General features: G+C 39.9%; 1 protein-coding gene and 1 long non-coding RNA gene across 4 annotated transcripts in view; one reads left to right on the top strand and one right to left on the bottom strand.

Annotated features, from left to right (window-relative positions):
• LOC147600178 (uncharacterized) overlaps positions 1 to 4,743 on the top strand; it is a 19,758-nt gene extending 15,015 nt beyond the window's left edge. The window contains exons 4-5 of one of the 2 annotated variants that reach the window (XR_015258901.1): positions 3,106 to 3,329; positions 4,644 to 4,743. This is a non-coding gene — a long non-coding RNA (uncharacterized LOC147600178). Of the gene's footprint in view, positions 1 to 3,105; positions 3,330 to 4,523 lie in introns of both variants that reach the window. The other variant, XR_015258900.1, reaches the window with a different exon arrangement.
• HACD2 (3-hydroxyacyl-CoA dehydratase 2) overlaps positions 1 to 15,877 on the bottom strand; it is a 22,000-nt gene extending 6,123 nt beyond the window's left edge. Inside the window, exons 1-5 of one of the 2 annotated variants that reach the window (XM_086750783.1) lie at positions 15,724 to 15,853; positions 9,347 to 9,464; positions 8,990 to 9,008; positions 4,654 to 4,742; positions 138 to 212 (exon numbers count right to left, since the gene is read on the bottom strand). In XM_086750783.1, the coding sequence (XP_086606909.1) occupies positions 138 to 212; positions 4,654 to 4,742; positions 8,990 to 9,008; positions 9,347 to 9,464; positions 15,724 to 15,734 (312 nt within the window). In that variant the 5' untranslated portion in view covers positions 15,735 to 15,853. Of the gene's footprint in view, positions 1 to 137; positions 213 to 4,653; positions 4,743 to 8,989; positions 9,009 to 9,346; positions 9,465 to 15,723 lie in introns of both variants that reach the window. The other variant, XM_086750784.1, reaches the window with a different exon arrangement.

The raw sequence follows: 15,877 nt of genomic DNA, 5'->3' as shown, positions 1-15,877 counted from the left end.
AATTATGAGATCTAAGTTTCAGATGGAATAACACTGATGGAGTATATGGGGTCACATACCCACACTGCAAACTCTTGAGAGTGCAAACGTGATTTTTATACAGCCCTCCCCGTCAGAGTTCTCAGCTGTGTGAGTACCTTGAGCCCAAATTCAGTGGACTGTGGGAACAAAAAGAGCTCAACCACAGGGGCATTTTCTTTTTTCCTCCAACCCTTGAGAAAAGGGAAAAGGAAGTCAGTAGTTGTGGGTGGTATGCTCTATTCATCTTGGGTAAAGTACACGTACAAACAAAAAAAGGAAAAAGAAAATATATGGGCAATCAAAGCTTTTAATAGGAAGGGGCTGATCATATATTTGTGTGTAAAAATGCTTGTGAGGATTACCCATAAAAAGCTTTCTGTTACAGACTACAAAACCCAGGAAGATTTATACAGAAATCTTGGGATATCCTGGAATGTAGAGCAGCTATTAATCTATATTCTGCTGCGTGTAGCATTTCAAGTCACTTTCATTGCATTTTGCAGCAAATACACCTTGTCCTTTTTCCACATGAAACTGATAATTTGCTTATATATTAATCTCCCTTACATCATCATAAACGATTAAAATCCCAAACTTACTTGAATATTTTCAGAGAAAAGACCAAATCTATTTTTACACTGCTACATGATCCTAATCCTGTTTGAGGTCTGCTTTACAAGCAAGGCTTAGTTCTCAACCTGGAAAAGTTAAGAGCACTTGACAGATGATGCTGTTCCCAAGGAGCAGTATGCTTCACAAGCACTCCAGAGCTGCATCTTCTGGTCAAATCAGGAGTAGCAGCCTAATGAATTCATCTAATTCTACCTGTACTTTGAAACTGCACTTCTTTCCCTAACTATCTAAGTCAGTAAAGCCAACAAACAAAAATTGGTAGCTTGGATATCATGAGCAAGGAAAAGAAACTGTGAAGCTAACAGTGAATGATACCCATAGAAGTAGAAAATCTGGCAGTTACAATCCAGTTCTGTCACAGGATGTCTGTAATGCTGCCTTCTCAGGTCTAGTCTTTCCCATCTACTTTAATATTTAGAACTGTGTTTAAAAGTTATTGAAACAGTTCACACTGTTCTAAAGCACACACAACCCTGTTAAAGGTGACTTAAAGAATCACTGATTGTGCCTTTATAGCTTGTGTCCCTACTTAAGGAAGAAAGAATACCGGAAATCTGTGGTAGTTTTCATACAAAAGTGATCTACACAGTTTAAAAATAGTTCAATTCTGTTCGCTAAGAACAGAAGACTACTCTGCATTTTATCATCACATTGTAACTCCACTCCACAGCTCATCATTAAAGAGTGTGTTTCTTACATATTAACAGATCTGCCAAAAGTCTGTCACTATTACAACGTCTCTTGAAGGACTGGGAAATTTTCAAAACTTCAAATAAAGATGTCCAAAATGCACATTATCAAACCCCTGGCAACTGATTTACAAAAGAGACTCTCAAGAGTCTTACTCATTTAGGCATTGCTAATGCTGCATTTGGATCATTCCTCTTCCAAGGTGAGGATAAGGGGGATTGTACAGACAGTAAACAGTAGACCCTTAATAAACCACAAAGCCCAATGCTGCCCTCAGAACTCAGTTTCTCTTCCTCTACTTTTTCATGCCAGTGAAGGTGGTGTTAAGACAAAGTCAAAGCACATTTTACACTTTATTTACAACTTATTTGTCCAGCTGCCTTGGTAAGAGTCAATCATATCACAGGCATAATTTTTTTGGCATGTGTTTCCAACCAATTTATCATCAAGGAGGGTCCTCAATATATTTTAGCTTATCTTCAAAACTATGAACAGCAGACAACGTTTGTTAAAAGAATCTGTAGCCTTTTAACCAGCAAAGATGAGAAACGGGAATTGACAAAATAAAAGCCTGAGAGGTTTTTACTGTTCTCCTTATGCATGAAAAGGGGAATTCTGTAGATTTATCCAGGTTAAGAGCAACAGTTGAACAAATTACTTGCAGAGAATTTCAGCTAAACATATAATTAAGCAATCCAGTGCAGAAGAGTAAAACCAGCAGCACTCCACAACTGTAATGATAAAACAGCACGTCTCTTTCCAGAGCATGTTCTCTTGTATATCAGTTTAAAAAAAAAAGGAAGCTTCATAGTAAGCACAAAGGGCCTGACAGATGTTTATGTTATATAGTATTACTCAAATTTTACATAGATGTAAAGCAGTGATGATTTAGGCTTTTCAACTGCACTCAGCCATTTAAAGTTCTGAACTTTCCAGCATGGACTACTTCTACTACAACTTAGCCTTAAATATCATAAAGATGCTCTTCCCTCTTTAAGTATGCTTTACTGCTGACTGAAGATGTCAAATCACAACTGCAGACACTGGAGTCTTAATTACCAGCTCAATATGCTGTACATGTCATCTTCACACCACCCCTTTCGACTGTGTGTTCTTGAAACCTTCCTCCAAATAAACATTATACTTATCTGCAACTTATCTGTAACTGCATCCAACTGCATTAAATCACTGCTGACACCATTTTTAAATTACCCATCAGAACTGGGTGTGGAATTATCTGTTAGAACAGAATGCTACAAAGGCCTGCCATGAAGTCACCGGATGATCTCACTGTTCACACAGATTCAAAAAGACAACTTTGAACTGGAGGGCACCTTCTGTTCTCTTATGCCTACTTCCTTCTAGCCCTTCACTCCAGTTTGCTCATTCTCTTCCCTCCTTTGTAGGAGCAACAGTAAAATTCATCAAACCAATTCCTGTCCAATGTAATGACAAAACTATCACAAGTACAGTAGTACATGCCAGGCCCTCCTCCACTAAGCTGCTCATCTGGTGGAGGTATGGGGAATTTCATTGCTACCCAAATAAGTGTGCAGTGCTTTAACATTTGCCATGCTTTAACATTTATTATAAATACTTTCATATTGAATTTAACAACACATCAGCACTAAATTCAACAAGAAGCACAAACATGTTAGTGGCAAGAAGCATGCTTGAAATCACATCACATATTTCGAAGTGTATTCTGACAGAAAGGAGGGATGCAGTATGGATGTTTCTTCTTTTAACTGTATTATATAGGAAAACAGTCTGAAAAAACAAGATACTGAACAAGCCTCACTCAAAAAGTTAAAGAGGAAAACTGCATTTTATTTTACAAGAACCTCATCATGCAACTGCATAGCTTACAAGTTCCATAAAGCTGTGTGAGAATTTAATCCTGGACTTCACCATGGAGCTCAGTTGTGCAGACAGCCCTTTAGAAAAAGTAGAACACTCGTGACGCTTTCAATACATCTCTCCAGGTGAGACTGCATGCTCTCTAGTTGGGGGGAAGGGTGGGGGGGGGGTCACAATACAGCCTCTTCATTTTATTTATTTGCTCTAAGTCACAGGTGAACAACTCATCACAGGATTCCTAATCATTACCATTTTCATGCCCACTAAGACATTAAAAAAGTAACACCTAATACAGTGTCTCACAAGACTAAGACCACACAAATGTGAGAAAAAAAATGTGTAATATTGTCAAAATAATCCTTGTTAAAAATTGAATGTTAGGCTGAACTTGATACTCACATTTTCTCCCATTTTGCTCGTTTTTTTTTTTTTTTTTTTTTCTGGTGACAAGGCGAGTATAAGTTTAAAAAACCTAACCCACAATCATTTTAGACTTTCCTTTGATGTCTAAAGGAAAACACATGGAATAATTCTAATCCATGCAATCCAACCTCTAACACCTTAAGACATTCTCCATGTTAAGTCACAAAAGATCTTATGCATATAATGACATTAGGTGACCATCCCTTATTTCAGGCAGCCATGCTGACATGGGCATCAAGACTAATTTCTTTCTTTAATGAGAAGAAAACCAGTAAGATTAGTTGGCTAAAGTAATAGCACAGGTGCAAGCATATCTGGTCTACTACAAGGTAGATGACATGAAAGAGTCAGCATGACCTGTAGCAATTAAAGGATGTTTAGATTTTAAAATAGCTGTCAGGAATAATTTTCAAGTAAGATTGCTTCCAAAAGATTCTGCAGATACTTGTATGAAGTACAGCAATATTTGGTCTAGTAAGCAATGAGGAAAAAACACCCAGGCCCCAAACCCACCTAAGCTTGAATGTAAGAAAAACTAATGAAGGACCAAGGGAAGATTATCCTCAAAAGTGACAGTGGAGATCACCCAGGCATTAGTGTGCGCAAACAGTTGAGGGGGACCTTCCACATGCCATGGTAAAGAAAGCAAACGTGTATGAAAGAAGGGACAGTGAGAAGATTTTGCTATTAATCGTGGCACTAGTGAGATCAATACTAGAATGCTGTTCCAAGTTCTGGGTTCCATATTACACACTGGAACCTCTTTAACTTTCAGTAAGAACTGAAAAAATCTATTTAGAAGCTAGATGTCTTACAGTGAGAGAATCAGACTTCAGCGTATTTGATTGTCAAGAAAAGATGACATCAGATTTATTTTTCTTTCTTTTGATCCACAGATATTCACACAAATAATTTCACATGTTGGGATACAAACAGAAGTCATTTTAAGGAAAACCAGACAATGATCAACACTTGCTTTTCAACATGGGTCATTAGTTTTTCTCTCTCTTTTGTAGCTTAACTTACCTCTTTTACACTATGTGTTACTGCCCACGTCAGGAAAACCCTTGACATCACTTGGAATGCAGTCAGAACAACAGAAGAGGGAACAATGCCTGGAAGATATTTTGCAATTAGTAAATGTTCCTGACTATCGGGGTGGGGAAATAAAACACAGCTAAGCCAAAGTCCAGTTATTTGAAATTTTTTGAAGGAATGCTTTTTTTTTTTTTTTTTTTTGGAGTATGAAGTCTCTCCTGTGGTGTGTTTATACAGCCTAATGCAGTGCAATCCCCTGACAAGACTTCGTGCATCAAAATGCAAATGAAAGTAATCAGTCTTGTTGCAAGCATAGCACATTCCTTAATACACAAAACAGCTGAATGAGATGAGATAACTTCAGCCAAATAGCTTTTGGGATACAGTCTTTCTTACTGCTTGATTAAAATATCCAAGATAGTCTTCATTACTGTGTTTTTAAAAGTAAAAACAATAAAGATGTTTTGCACAGTCTATCCCAAAAAACAGCAAGTAAAAAGTACAACTGCTTTGAAGAAACACTGATCCAGCCCATATTCTGATAGATACAAATTTTATCCTTCCTTCCTGGGAATACCTCTTAAAAAAAATAAAACCAAATCAAATGAATAGCTGATACACTGGTAGGTACAGAAACAATTCTAAGATTTATCTCAAGGAAGCAGATTTCACTGGTTCTTCTAAACAGTTCTGAGGTGCTGATTAAACTGCCAATAAGAGGATCCTACACATCCAGGTCTGACAGTGCAGGAATAGTTTTAGACTGCAAGACTACACAAAATTTCTAAACTTCACAGCACAAAGTTTTATTTTCTTCCAACAGCATGATGAAGACAAATGCAAGAGTAGTTGCAGCTCCTAATACACTGTAAAAGTGCTTCTAAAAGTAATGCAAATCACAGCAAGCAACACAACAGTCTCAAAGATGCGAAGACCAAACTGGAAAGTGGAAGAGGAAGAAAGAATAAAAGACAAAAGCAAGTTTCATTAGAATTGTTTTCAGTGACACAGTCATTATGTTAATTTTCTTTCAGAGTAAAAAGAGGAAAAAAAATCCTACAAACACAGTTCTCTTCAGTTTTATCACGTTCATAATCTAATTTCTGTTGTAAAACCTCAAGGCAAAATGTCTGTTACTCAGACAACATACAAGGGGGTGCTATAAAACCCCGCATTCTGTACTCATTAAAGGCTCTCTTCTACGATATAACAGAACTTTTGTTTTATACAATCTAGATCATCCCTTCCTAAGCAAGATAAACTAATATTCTTGCAAAGGAAATTATAAGTAAGCCAAAAGGACTGTGTCAGAACCATCCAAGATTATCTCCCAGGACAGACAAACAAGGTTTCTCATTACAACCAAGACAATGTCAGTGTATGTCAAAAACAGGAGATCAAAATAAGCAATTCACCAGCTACAATTTATGTAAACTTTACTTTCCTCTAATTATTTACTCATTGCACTGAAAAGGTACCTAACAGACAATTTTAAACTTGATATTTTTAAAAACATCTGTCACCACTTATCCAACACTGCATGTGCTAGAGCAGTGCTTGACAGGGGGCTCAGATCCAGAACCAAGCAGCAAGCAAGCCATGCCCAGACCTCTTACGGATCCTGGACTAAGCCTCCGATCTCCCGGAGGAAATCCTCCAACTCCCAACAAGCGCTCCCTCTCTCACACCAAGAACAGGCCATATGCGTAGCTTACAAGGGGCGCCCTCACATCACTGCCAACTGAGCAGGCTGAAACAAAGTCACCTAGTGCTGACTGCTGACCGAGCTCCTCCAGGCAGAAGCTCTCCCATGTCATCAGTGCCATTCACACACTTGGATTCTGTCTGCTACACAGGTAAACAAATTACAGCTTCACTTTCCATTTCCCTGTCCTCCAGTCTCTCCTCTTGGCCTCTGGGCTACATGTTACCGCCTCTCCTCATGCGGAGCTTTTCTTCTTCAGTTTTTAAGTCTTTGCCACATGCCAAAGTTCTCAGCCATGCTCGATAGAGACATTCCCCTATCAATCTTCATATTTTGAAAAATTTCCATCACAGATGCTAACATTTTAGATTCTACTGAAAAGATGAGAGAAAAGTTATGCTGATACACACAGCCATCTGTCACAGGTAAGCTCCTCTACTGACAGAGAATTACAGCTCTAGTTATAGCAATTAGTTTAGCAGGGGCAAAGGAATCTGCAAATGTTGTGTTTCTCCTTCATATAGACTTTTACCAGAGTCAGCAGGACTACAGCAGACAGCAGCAGTGTATCCAGCTGTGCAAAACCCGCTCATTTTATTTAACTGACAAACGCTTCCATTAACAGAAAAAAAAAAATAGCCCATGGGCAGTTATAATAAAATAAGTGGGTTTTTTGTAAAAAACTTTGTTAGGGAAAGCAAAAAAGAGTTACAATGGTATAAAATGTTGCAACATTCCATTAACGACTCTCTTCACTAACAGTAAATTGTGTGACTGAGGATAACATGGGCTAAATGGATCCACACCTCAAATCAGCTGAGCCACAATTATTAGCTTTGCACACAGACTGGCTGATACAATCTTGTTTGCTGTTCTTCACCAGCCTGGAAGGTGGTTTCACCTTCACAGAACCCTCTCCTTCTATTCACTGATTTGTGCGGACATATACTCTAAAGCGTAAGGAAAAGATAATGCAATTACATTTTTTACACTCTTACTAGTACTGAATTTAAGAAAACATTGGCGTCTGCACACAAGTTTAGCTTACAAAAACAGTAGAGCATTATAGATTTAGGATGGTAAAATAGCATTTTACTTGCAAGCGTTTTTGCCCAGTGTTCCGAGACTAACTTGCCACTTGTTAAGTAAGACCTCAAAAATTTCACATTTTATTATTAATTTTTGACTTTTTAAAAAAATTAAGTATGGTTTATTCTGGTAGAAAACAGTAATTGAGATTTAGTAAAATAAAGCAGTACTGGAAGGACTGCCTTGGCAGCACAGGCAACTATATGATACATAGTTTACTCTGAGAAGCCTTACATTAATTTGAGGAGTATATGATAATTCATTTTTTGGGGATGATCTGTGCATAGTGTACAAACTGCCCTTTATAAGATAAGATTTTCAGAGTAACTGAATTATTCAGGAAGGTCAGAACTACTTTATCAAATACAGAATTAGACTGCCCTCTGCTGACAAATGTATGTATATGTTTTTAAGTTTTGCAACTACGAGATTTAGTTGTTAAAAAAACATCTTTTGCATGGGAATTCAATACGAACCTACTTGTACCATAGTGATACACCCTCCAGCATGTAGATTGATTGTACAATACTTGAAAAATAGCAGATTTGTAGCTGCAGCTTTAGGAACCTTAATGCCATCTTCTTTAAATAATAATCAGCAAACATTCGGATAGGAGCTCAAACACTTATATTTAAAAATCACAAGAGCAGCTACCTGAACATAAGACTGTCTCTTTGTGAGGACTGGATTGTTTACAAAAATCAGAGTTAGCAAAGGTATGCAGACAGGCACTGCTCCCTTTTATAGCACATTGGCTTTGATCTTGCAGAGATCGCAACACATCATCTAGTCTATGAATAAAACATCCAAGTGCTGAGGCCAAACTGTTCACTACTCATGACAACTAACAAACCAGACAAGATGCAATCCTGTCACTCAGACATGAGACTCTTCAGGTTGACTGAAACATGACACTGCTTCTGACCCCCGGCCACGTATACACAACTGAGTTTGTGCTACCAAGCTAACATACAAGCCTAACAGCACAGGCTAACAAGAACTGAGTCTTCAGTAATTCTTACACTCCCAAACAGTTCCATTAAAGCACAGTCAAATCTGGGATAAGGAGTGCCTACCCTTTCCTAATTTTACAAGGTGTACCTATGTTCTATAGATGTGGGCAAAGTTCTAGCGCTTGAAACGTTATTTTTATTGGAATTTAAACTAATTCCAGATAGAAATATTTATTTTGAGGAAAGACAGCTTGGTACGGAAGATTATAGGATGTAGACATGGAAAGTAATGATCTACTATAAAACATTTATAAACTGCTCTAAGATTTGTAGCATTAGAAGACATTCTGTTTTTATATAGATCCAAGTAAGTAAAAACCTGTTACATTATTTTCCTTTTTGTGATTTAACTTGTCAAATTATTTAGTAAAAAACTGGAATGTACTTCAAGCAAAAACTGTGTGTTCCATGAGAATTAAATCTAGCAAGTCACAGACCATAACATTTTTCATGCTAATACATTGCTAAAACTGCAGTCTTCTATAAAAATAATAAAACGGAAAATTTGCAAGCTTACCAAATGCACAGTGCAGAATCTAGAACAAAAAGAAAAATTCAAATCACTAACATTTCAAATGAAGAAATTCAGAAACACATTTAGTTCTATCAGTATTTCTATTTCAAAGATTAAGCTTAATATTTAGCTCTGCTGCCCAAGTTAAATAGCAGAGAGTAAGCTTCCTCATCACTTGCTAAAGGAAAAATTCAGCATTTGTGTGAGGAGTATTTATCATGTTTATCTTCAAATCACTCTATAAATGCTAATGAAAAACCAGGTACCTAGAAAGCACTGTTTGAAAAAGGCTGCCTTATTTCTCCTAAAGAAAACACTCATGCAAATATTAGTAACTCTAGGAAAGAAGACTACACCTACCTCAAGCAAAGCTCCAGTTTGGAAGAATTTCAGGGGCTTTTCTATCGAATAGTAAAGGCTATGGTAGCTACCTTTAGCCAGGTATGCTCGAACTAGACCAACTGCAATAACAAGCCATCTGAAAGACAGAAAAAAAAGAAATCTAAGATAAGGAAACATTAAGCAGAGCATAAATACAAATAAATCCTTAATCCCTCTTTCAGTATCTGAGAAAGCAACAGGCATATAACTGTTCTGAAAGTTACTAACTTTTTGCCTGCTTTCTGCAGCGCTGAAAACATTAAATATTTGGATTCTCTGCAAATTTATCAAAGTTAAAAAATATGCATTTTGAAACATCTTTCAGCACCAACATGGTACCGGTATCTTTAATGTCTAGTTTATTTTCATATTTAATTTAGTTATGGAAGGTATTAATGATATTTTAAATAAGATTGGCATCACATTTTGTTTAGTTTAACTAGAAAACCATTTACTGCTAGTCAAAGATCTCTTACCATACCATAACTTAAAGAAGTATGACATAAACAATTAAGATTCAGAAGGCATTCATTTTAATGTTTAAGTTCAAAGTAAACCTTTAGATTTTATGGTAGACCATCCAGCTTAATTGCTAGCATATATTTTATGAGAAACAGTTATGGATAAGTAACTGCAAGAAAACCGAGCCTGCTGAAGCCCTGAAAGTAGCAACGGCCATTCCTGTCTCTGCTTTCCTTTTTAAGCAACAAATATACCTAGCCCTATGTAAGCAGTGCCTATATAAATGCAACTATACTATAAACAATGTGACCTGTTAACCTTGCTGGTTTTCCCCTCAGGTAATTTAGGAAGCAACTCTAGAAATTTTTTCTCCAGTTCTGGCCGATGCAGTAACATCTTTCACTACCACAGCTGTCTAGAGTCAGTGTTTGCCCACAACCTCAGAAATTCTTCAGTGAAGTCTAGGACAAGCCACAAAATTAAGGTGGGCACACCCTGGTGAAACACTTTTTCATTTGAAGTTAGCATTTATAGGTAACTTTAGTTTCCAATTGCTTGTGGGAAACATGAGGAGAAGCAGTTGGTCAACAAGAAGTGGGAATCCTTACCCACAGCTCCCAGACTTTTCACTGCCAGGCTCATCCTGGCTGTCTTGCCCTCAGCTACTCTTAATGACACCTTAGTTGACCTCTACCTCCCTCCAAACCCAGAAGCACTGTGACAAAGCTTGTGCTAACAGTTACCAAGCATCTCTGCTAAGAATGGTGCACCTCAGTGGAAGCGTGTGTAGGCATGAAGTCCCCTAACTATGCAATAGCTTTTTACCCTTCGGAAAAAAAAAAAAAAAAAATCTGCAGCTGTGATTTTGTAACAGGTAAGATGAAGAAATTCCCTTAATTTTCAGCATATTAGATGCTTACAAGTACCACATTAGCTTAGGTATTATGAAGTATATACAAATATTGTCCCAAACAGAATAACTGTTTGAAATGCACTGCAAAGTTCAGATTTTTAAAATAATAAGTAACTCTGGCATCCAAGTTTGTGTTTGGAACAACATTTGTAAGTACAACTGAAAAAAAAGCTACTTCATTTCTGCCGAGACTTCTCAGAAGATGAGCACCAAAGCAGTAAGAGCGGGAAAGAGAAATGGGGAATGACAAACAAGGCCTCCCTTTTTTCAATAGTGACAAGCTATTTCAGTTAAAGCTGTCTTGTGAAACCAAAAGACAGACATTTGCCAGGTAACTGCTGTTTACAAAGAAAGAATCAGATTAATGAGGTACTTGAACTGCAGTTTAGAATAAACCAGTAAGCACTATAGTATTAATGATTCTCCTTTGCAACACTTCTCTTTTAGAACAGTAAATCAGAGCAGGTTGACACTGTCCTGTTTGAATCTGTTAAGTTTCTCTGTTTTTCCTAATCTTCTGTGTTTGTTGAGAAACTTTGCTGAACTAAGCAATTTCTCAGGTTGCACAAACTAGTTCTTGGTTGTGCCTGCAGACTGTTCTCACCTTTAACTGATCCCCTTGCTTATCTCCACCCTCCCCACTGGATCACTGGCTCCAGAATGACTGTACTTCCCATCACCAAAGACCACCTCTCTCTTTCAATGATAAAATTACTGTCCGTCAAAAAGCGTTTAACACAAAGTATTAATTCGCACAAAATTAAAAGCTGTGCCTACTTTGTGTTGAAGCTCTTAGTACCTCTGTCCTGCTTCTGTGATTCTTAAATAGTTCTTCAGCCTCTATGATTAGAGAAAATGGAACAGGAGTAGGTGAAAGCGAGTAAGATCAACTGAAAAAAACTTGGTGAGAAGTTTAAAAGGGCAGCAGAAAGCACCACTGTCACATGGAAGCTAAGCTGTAAGTCAGTTTTTCCAGTTTTCTCTGACCTAGACACTAAAGTCTACCAAATATACCAGCTGGAGTCACCTTTAATGAAATTATCACTGCCACACGTAAACTTAAAGCTAGACTCTTACACTCTTTGTTGAATCCAAACTAAGGAAACTAAATACTGCATACACACCATTTACTTTTTTTACTTTCAGTTGCTTAGACTTGATAAGCAAGCTTCATGCTCAGGTCCTCAGTTTAATTCCCTTTATTTCTCTTACAAATTATAAAAAGGTGTTTTCTTATGCAAAGTTTACTGGGGTTCTGCATCATTTATGCAACAGAATACAGCAAAGCTATGCAGTGAATGCACCTGTAAAGGCAGAAGTGTACTTCTGACTTTCAATAACCAACTAAAGACGTGGTCAATGAAACTTATAACCCAGAACACTCTTTGCTCAACGCTGGCAACACGAACCCTTGCGAATGCAAAAGCTGTTACATTAAGATCTATCTTGTTGAGTGAAATCCTTTTGAAATTCATTGTTTATACCACCATCAGCTACTTCTACGCAGAAGTACTAGTCAGTTAGAGCACTTGACTAAAAATAAGAAATATAATCCCATTTTAAAGCAGCTTATCAAACATTTACACTCAACTCTAACAGCATGCCCTCCCTCCCACCCCTCATTATTCAAGGACTTCAGTCAACCATGTTTTTTAGGAAATTTCTATGCTGCCTTTATGCCTCCAGAATGAGCTTTCTGTGCCAGGTCAGGCACGACTACACGACTTCACGCTGTGACAGGAAAATAACAGTTTGACTGAATGCAAGAGAAGAAAGATGCAATGCTTTCTACATCTTAACACTCTGAATCCTAGTCAAAGAAACCTGAGCAAGTACAGCTGAGAACCAACTGCAGGACTGGATATTCCCTGCTGCGTCATGTTGGTCCCTCTTCCGAAAGAAAACACTCAAACACGTGAACCAAATGGTAAGTGCGTGCAGCTTCATTTAGGGATCCGCAGGTATATATTCTTTATCTACCGTTTTGCTCTCGCAAAAGCTGTTGCATTACTAGGAATCCATATACTACATGCACTACAGTATAAAATTAGAAATAAGATCTATTATTTTTACAATCAGTAAGTTTTCTTTAGCTAAGTCAGACAAATGCAAAGTAGATACAATAATTACATGGAGATTTTTCAACTGTTACTTGATTAATTTTAAATAAAGCTAATAGCTAAGGCAACTATGGTTTTAAAACATTTACTCTACTACCTGTTTATTGCATGGCAAAGCTGTTTTGTGCTTGAGTTTAAAAGCCACCTTCTTGTAAAATAAAACCAAAAACCTACTTAAAAAAATTATAATCCCGTGTGCTTTTACAGCATCACTTAATCATCTGGGTACCTTCAAATTTTTAGTGTTTTCTTTTCACAACTCTCTTTTCAAGGCAATACTGCCTGAGAAACTAAGTCTTAGCACTCTGATTGACACAGGGACAGTAACTAATTACTGCCACCAGCTGTGCATCAATCTTTTCTTATGAACAACTGAGCTTCTGCCAACCAACTCCTGAAAAACTACCTTATTATGAAGTATTTTAAAAAGAAGAGAATAACTAAGTGAGGGTTTTTTCTTAAGTTAGACATTGTATATTGTAGAATTTCAGCAGTGTCCAGGGGAAGCGCAAAATCCTCATCCATTTAAAGATAAATTATCAGTCAGAGCCCTCAGTGACCTACCCTAAAAGCACGGCAGTGACAACACAGAGATAGAAATCCTGATCACAGGACTCCGGTGGTAGCTCCCCAAATTGCAGGAATCGTCTAATCGCAAACGTGCCAGAAAAAAAAAGCATCTCATATTAAAGCACCATAAGCCACATCACACCCAAGACTGGAATTTTCTAGGAGGTTTGGTACAAATGAGGAAAACAGGTAACCTCATGATCAAGATTTACGTGCTGACAGGAAGCCAAACACAGATTTATGCTGTTTATTTCTGAGTTTCTAACACTTGGATTTGTTTTAATTTTTTCTTCTGAGGAAATAGACGTTTCAGATGCTCAGGACTTGCTGGACACAATAAAAAGTTCAGGACCTTTAAAGAGACTGTCAATTTGTACTGCAATTTCTCTCTCAGGTTTTTGAGATCTTTTATAAACTGAACTGCTCATATTCAATGCACTTACATGAGCAGGCAAAGGTTTTTACTTCTAAGAAGAGTTCAGAGAGGTTAACTTCTTAACATTGTGCAAGGACATCACAACAAAACTGAAGAGACCTCCTGACTGCCTGTACTGTGTTGTATTGCTCATGTAATTAAGTATTTCTCAAACAAGAGATTCATTTTTCTCAACCTGGTGGGTAATTATAATTCCTCTCTGAGTGAAATACCCTGCAAATATCATATGGAGCCATAAATCTGCTTAGCAGTTCCACTTCCCAGTAACATGCCTATTGCGTAACGAGCACCTTACAAGAACTGAGCTCTCCCCCTCTCAGCTACCTTTGTTCCATGTAACTGTCTTATAAGTTGAAATAGCACCAGCTGTTGCCAGCAAAGACAAGAATGATCACATCCAATTGCCTTATTGAAATAATTTGTATCTATGTTAATTCTTTACTAATCTTCCCCCAAAATAGTGAGACTAGTCTGTTTGCTTGACTCCTCACCCACCAGGATTTATCTAGCAGAAAACAGGCTCATTTGGGACCCATTTTAAAGGTTCTTTTCTCCTCCCACCCAAATATCCTCAGTATTTCAAAAGATTATTTTATTTTTCTCTGGATTCCAATAAGACTCTACAACCTCTAAAAAAAAAGAAAAAGTCTCCTTTATATGAATTTGAGACTCCCCAGTTGTCACTATTTTCATTTTTGTGCCTAAGAATGCACATGAGCATGCACCAACTAGCTCAAGTCTCCACTCTGCTACACAGGCAAGAGCATCAGGCAGGGCTAGAGCTCACACGTTGCAAGCAGCAGCTTTCAACTTCACCCCAAGTACCTACGAGCTGCAGGGTTCGTGGGACATCTCCCAGGGCTCTAAAGGACAACAGCTTTACCTTCTTAGCTACTGCTAGGGATAAACCCCCTGGGTTTAGGTCCATCTCCACTGAGAAGTGCTGCAATCCGCACCACAGACGTGGTGAGGCGAGAACAGCGATCTATACAATCACCTGGGTGAGAAAACAGCTGCAGAGCAAATTAAGGTGTCAGTTATCAGACACAGCAGTTCCCAGGCACCACGCACTTGTGCTGTTCTGCTGAACTCAGTTTGCAAGGGGCACATGGAGCAGCCCACGCCGCAGAGGGGCCCGGCTGGCGCCCAGAGCTGCCGCCGTCCAGCCGCGGCCCCGCACGGGCATCCAACCTTCACCGGCGCCGGGTCACCCTGCAGCGCACGACGGCCAGAAACGAGAGCGCAAGCGAAGCAGCTTCACCGACACGTACAGGAACCCCCTCTCCAGCACGGGAAGCGGCAAGAGAGCGGGCTGGCTGTGCTTTTCGGCGTTACCGAAAGCGTGGGGCAGGACCGCCGACAGCCGGCACGGCTCGGGCTGGAGGCGCCCGAGGGGAGGATGGGGACAGCGACAGGTCAGACCCGATTCGCTCCCCCGGCCGACCTCCCCGCCGCCCAGAGAACCCCGCTCCCAGCCCTGCCCCGGCTCCGGCCGGGACAGCCCGCCGGACCCGCACCTACACGTACGCGCGTGGATGCACACAGGCGGCCGCAGCCCGTCCGAGCGGAGCCCCCCGCGCTCGCAGGCTCCCACCGCGCGGCCGCTCCCGGGGGGCGCCGCCTCCGACGGGACGGGCGCCGGCGGGACCCGGACCCGCCGCCGCAGGCACAGGGGCTCTAACGGGCGGCAGCAGAGGCGCTCGGCCGCGGGGAAAGTTGTCCCCGGTGCAAGGGAAGACGACGACGGCGGCGGCCGGAGGGACGGAGGTGGGCAGGGCGCGGAGGGGCCGCGGGGAGCCCGGGCGTAGGCAGGCGACGCGCCCCTGCCAGGGGGACCCCCTGTACTCCTCCTTACCCCGCCGTCATCACCACGTTGTAGATAACAAGGTAGGCCGTGGCCAGGGCTCCCGGGCCCTTCCTCCGCCGCGGCGGCTGGCTGCCGTAGCCGTTATCCGCCCGGCTCCCGCCGCTGCCAGACGCCGCCATGTTGCGGCGCTCCCCCAGCCTGC

This window comes from Chlamydotis macqueenii, chromosome 6 (genome assembly GCF_036417535.1).
Source record: "Chlamydotis macqueenii isolate bChlMac1 chromosome 6, bChlMac1.mat, whole genome shotgun sequence".
Lineage (NCBI taxonomy): Eukaryota > Metazoa > Chordata > Aves > Otidiformes > Otididae > Chlamydotis > Chlamydotis macqueenii.
This window is presented reverse-complemented; position numbering and strand designations above follow the sequence as displayed.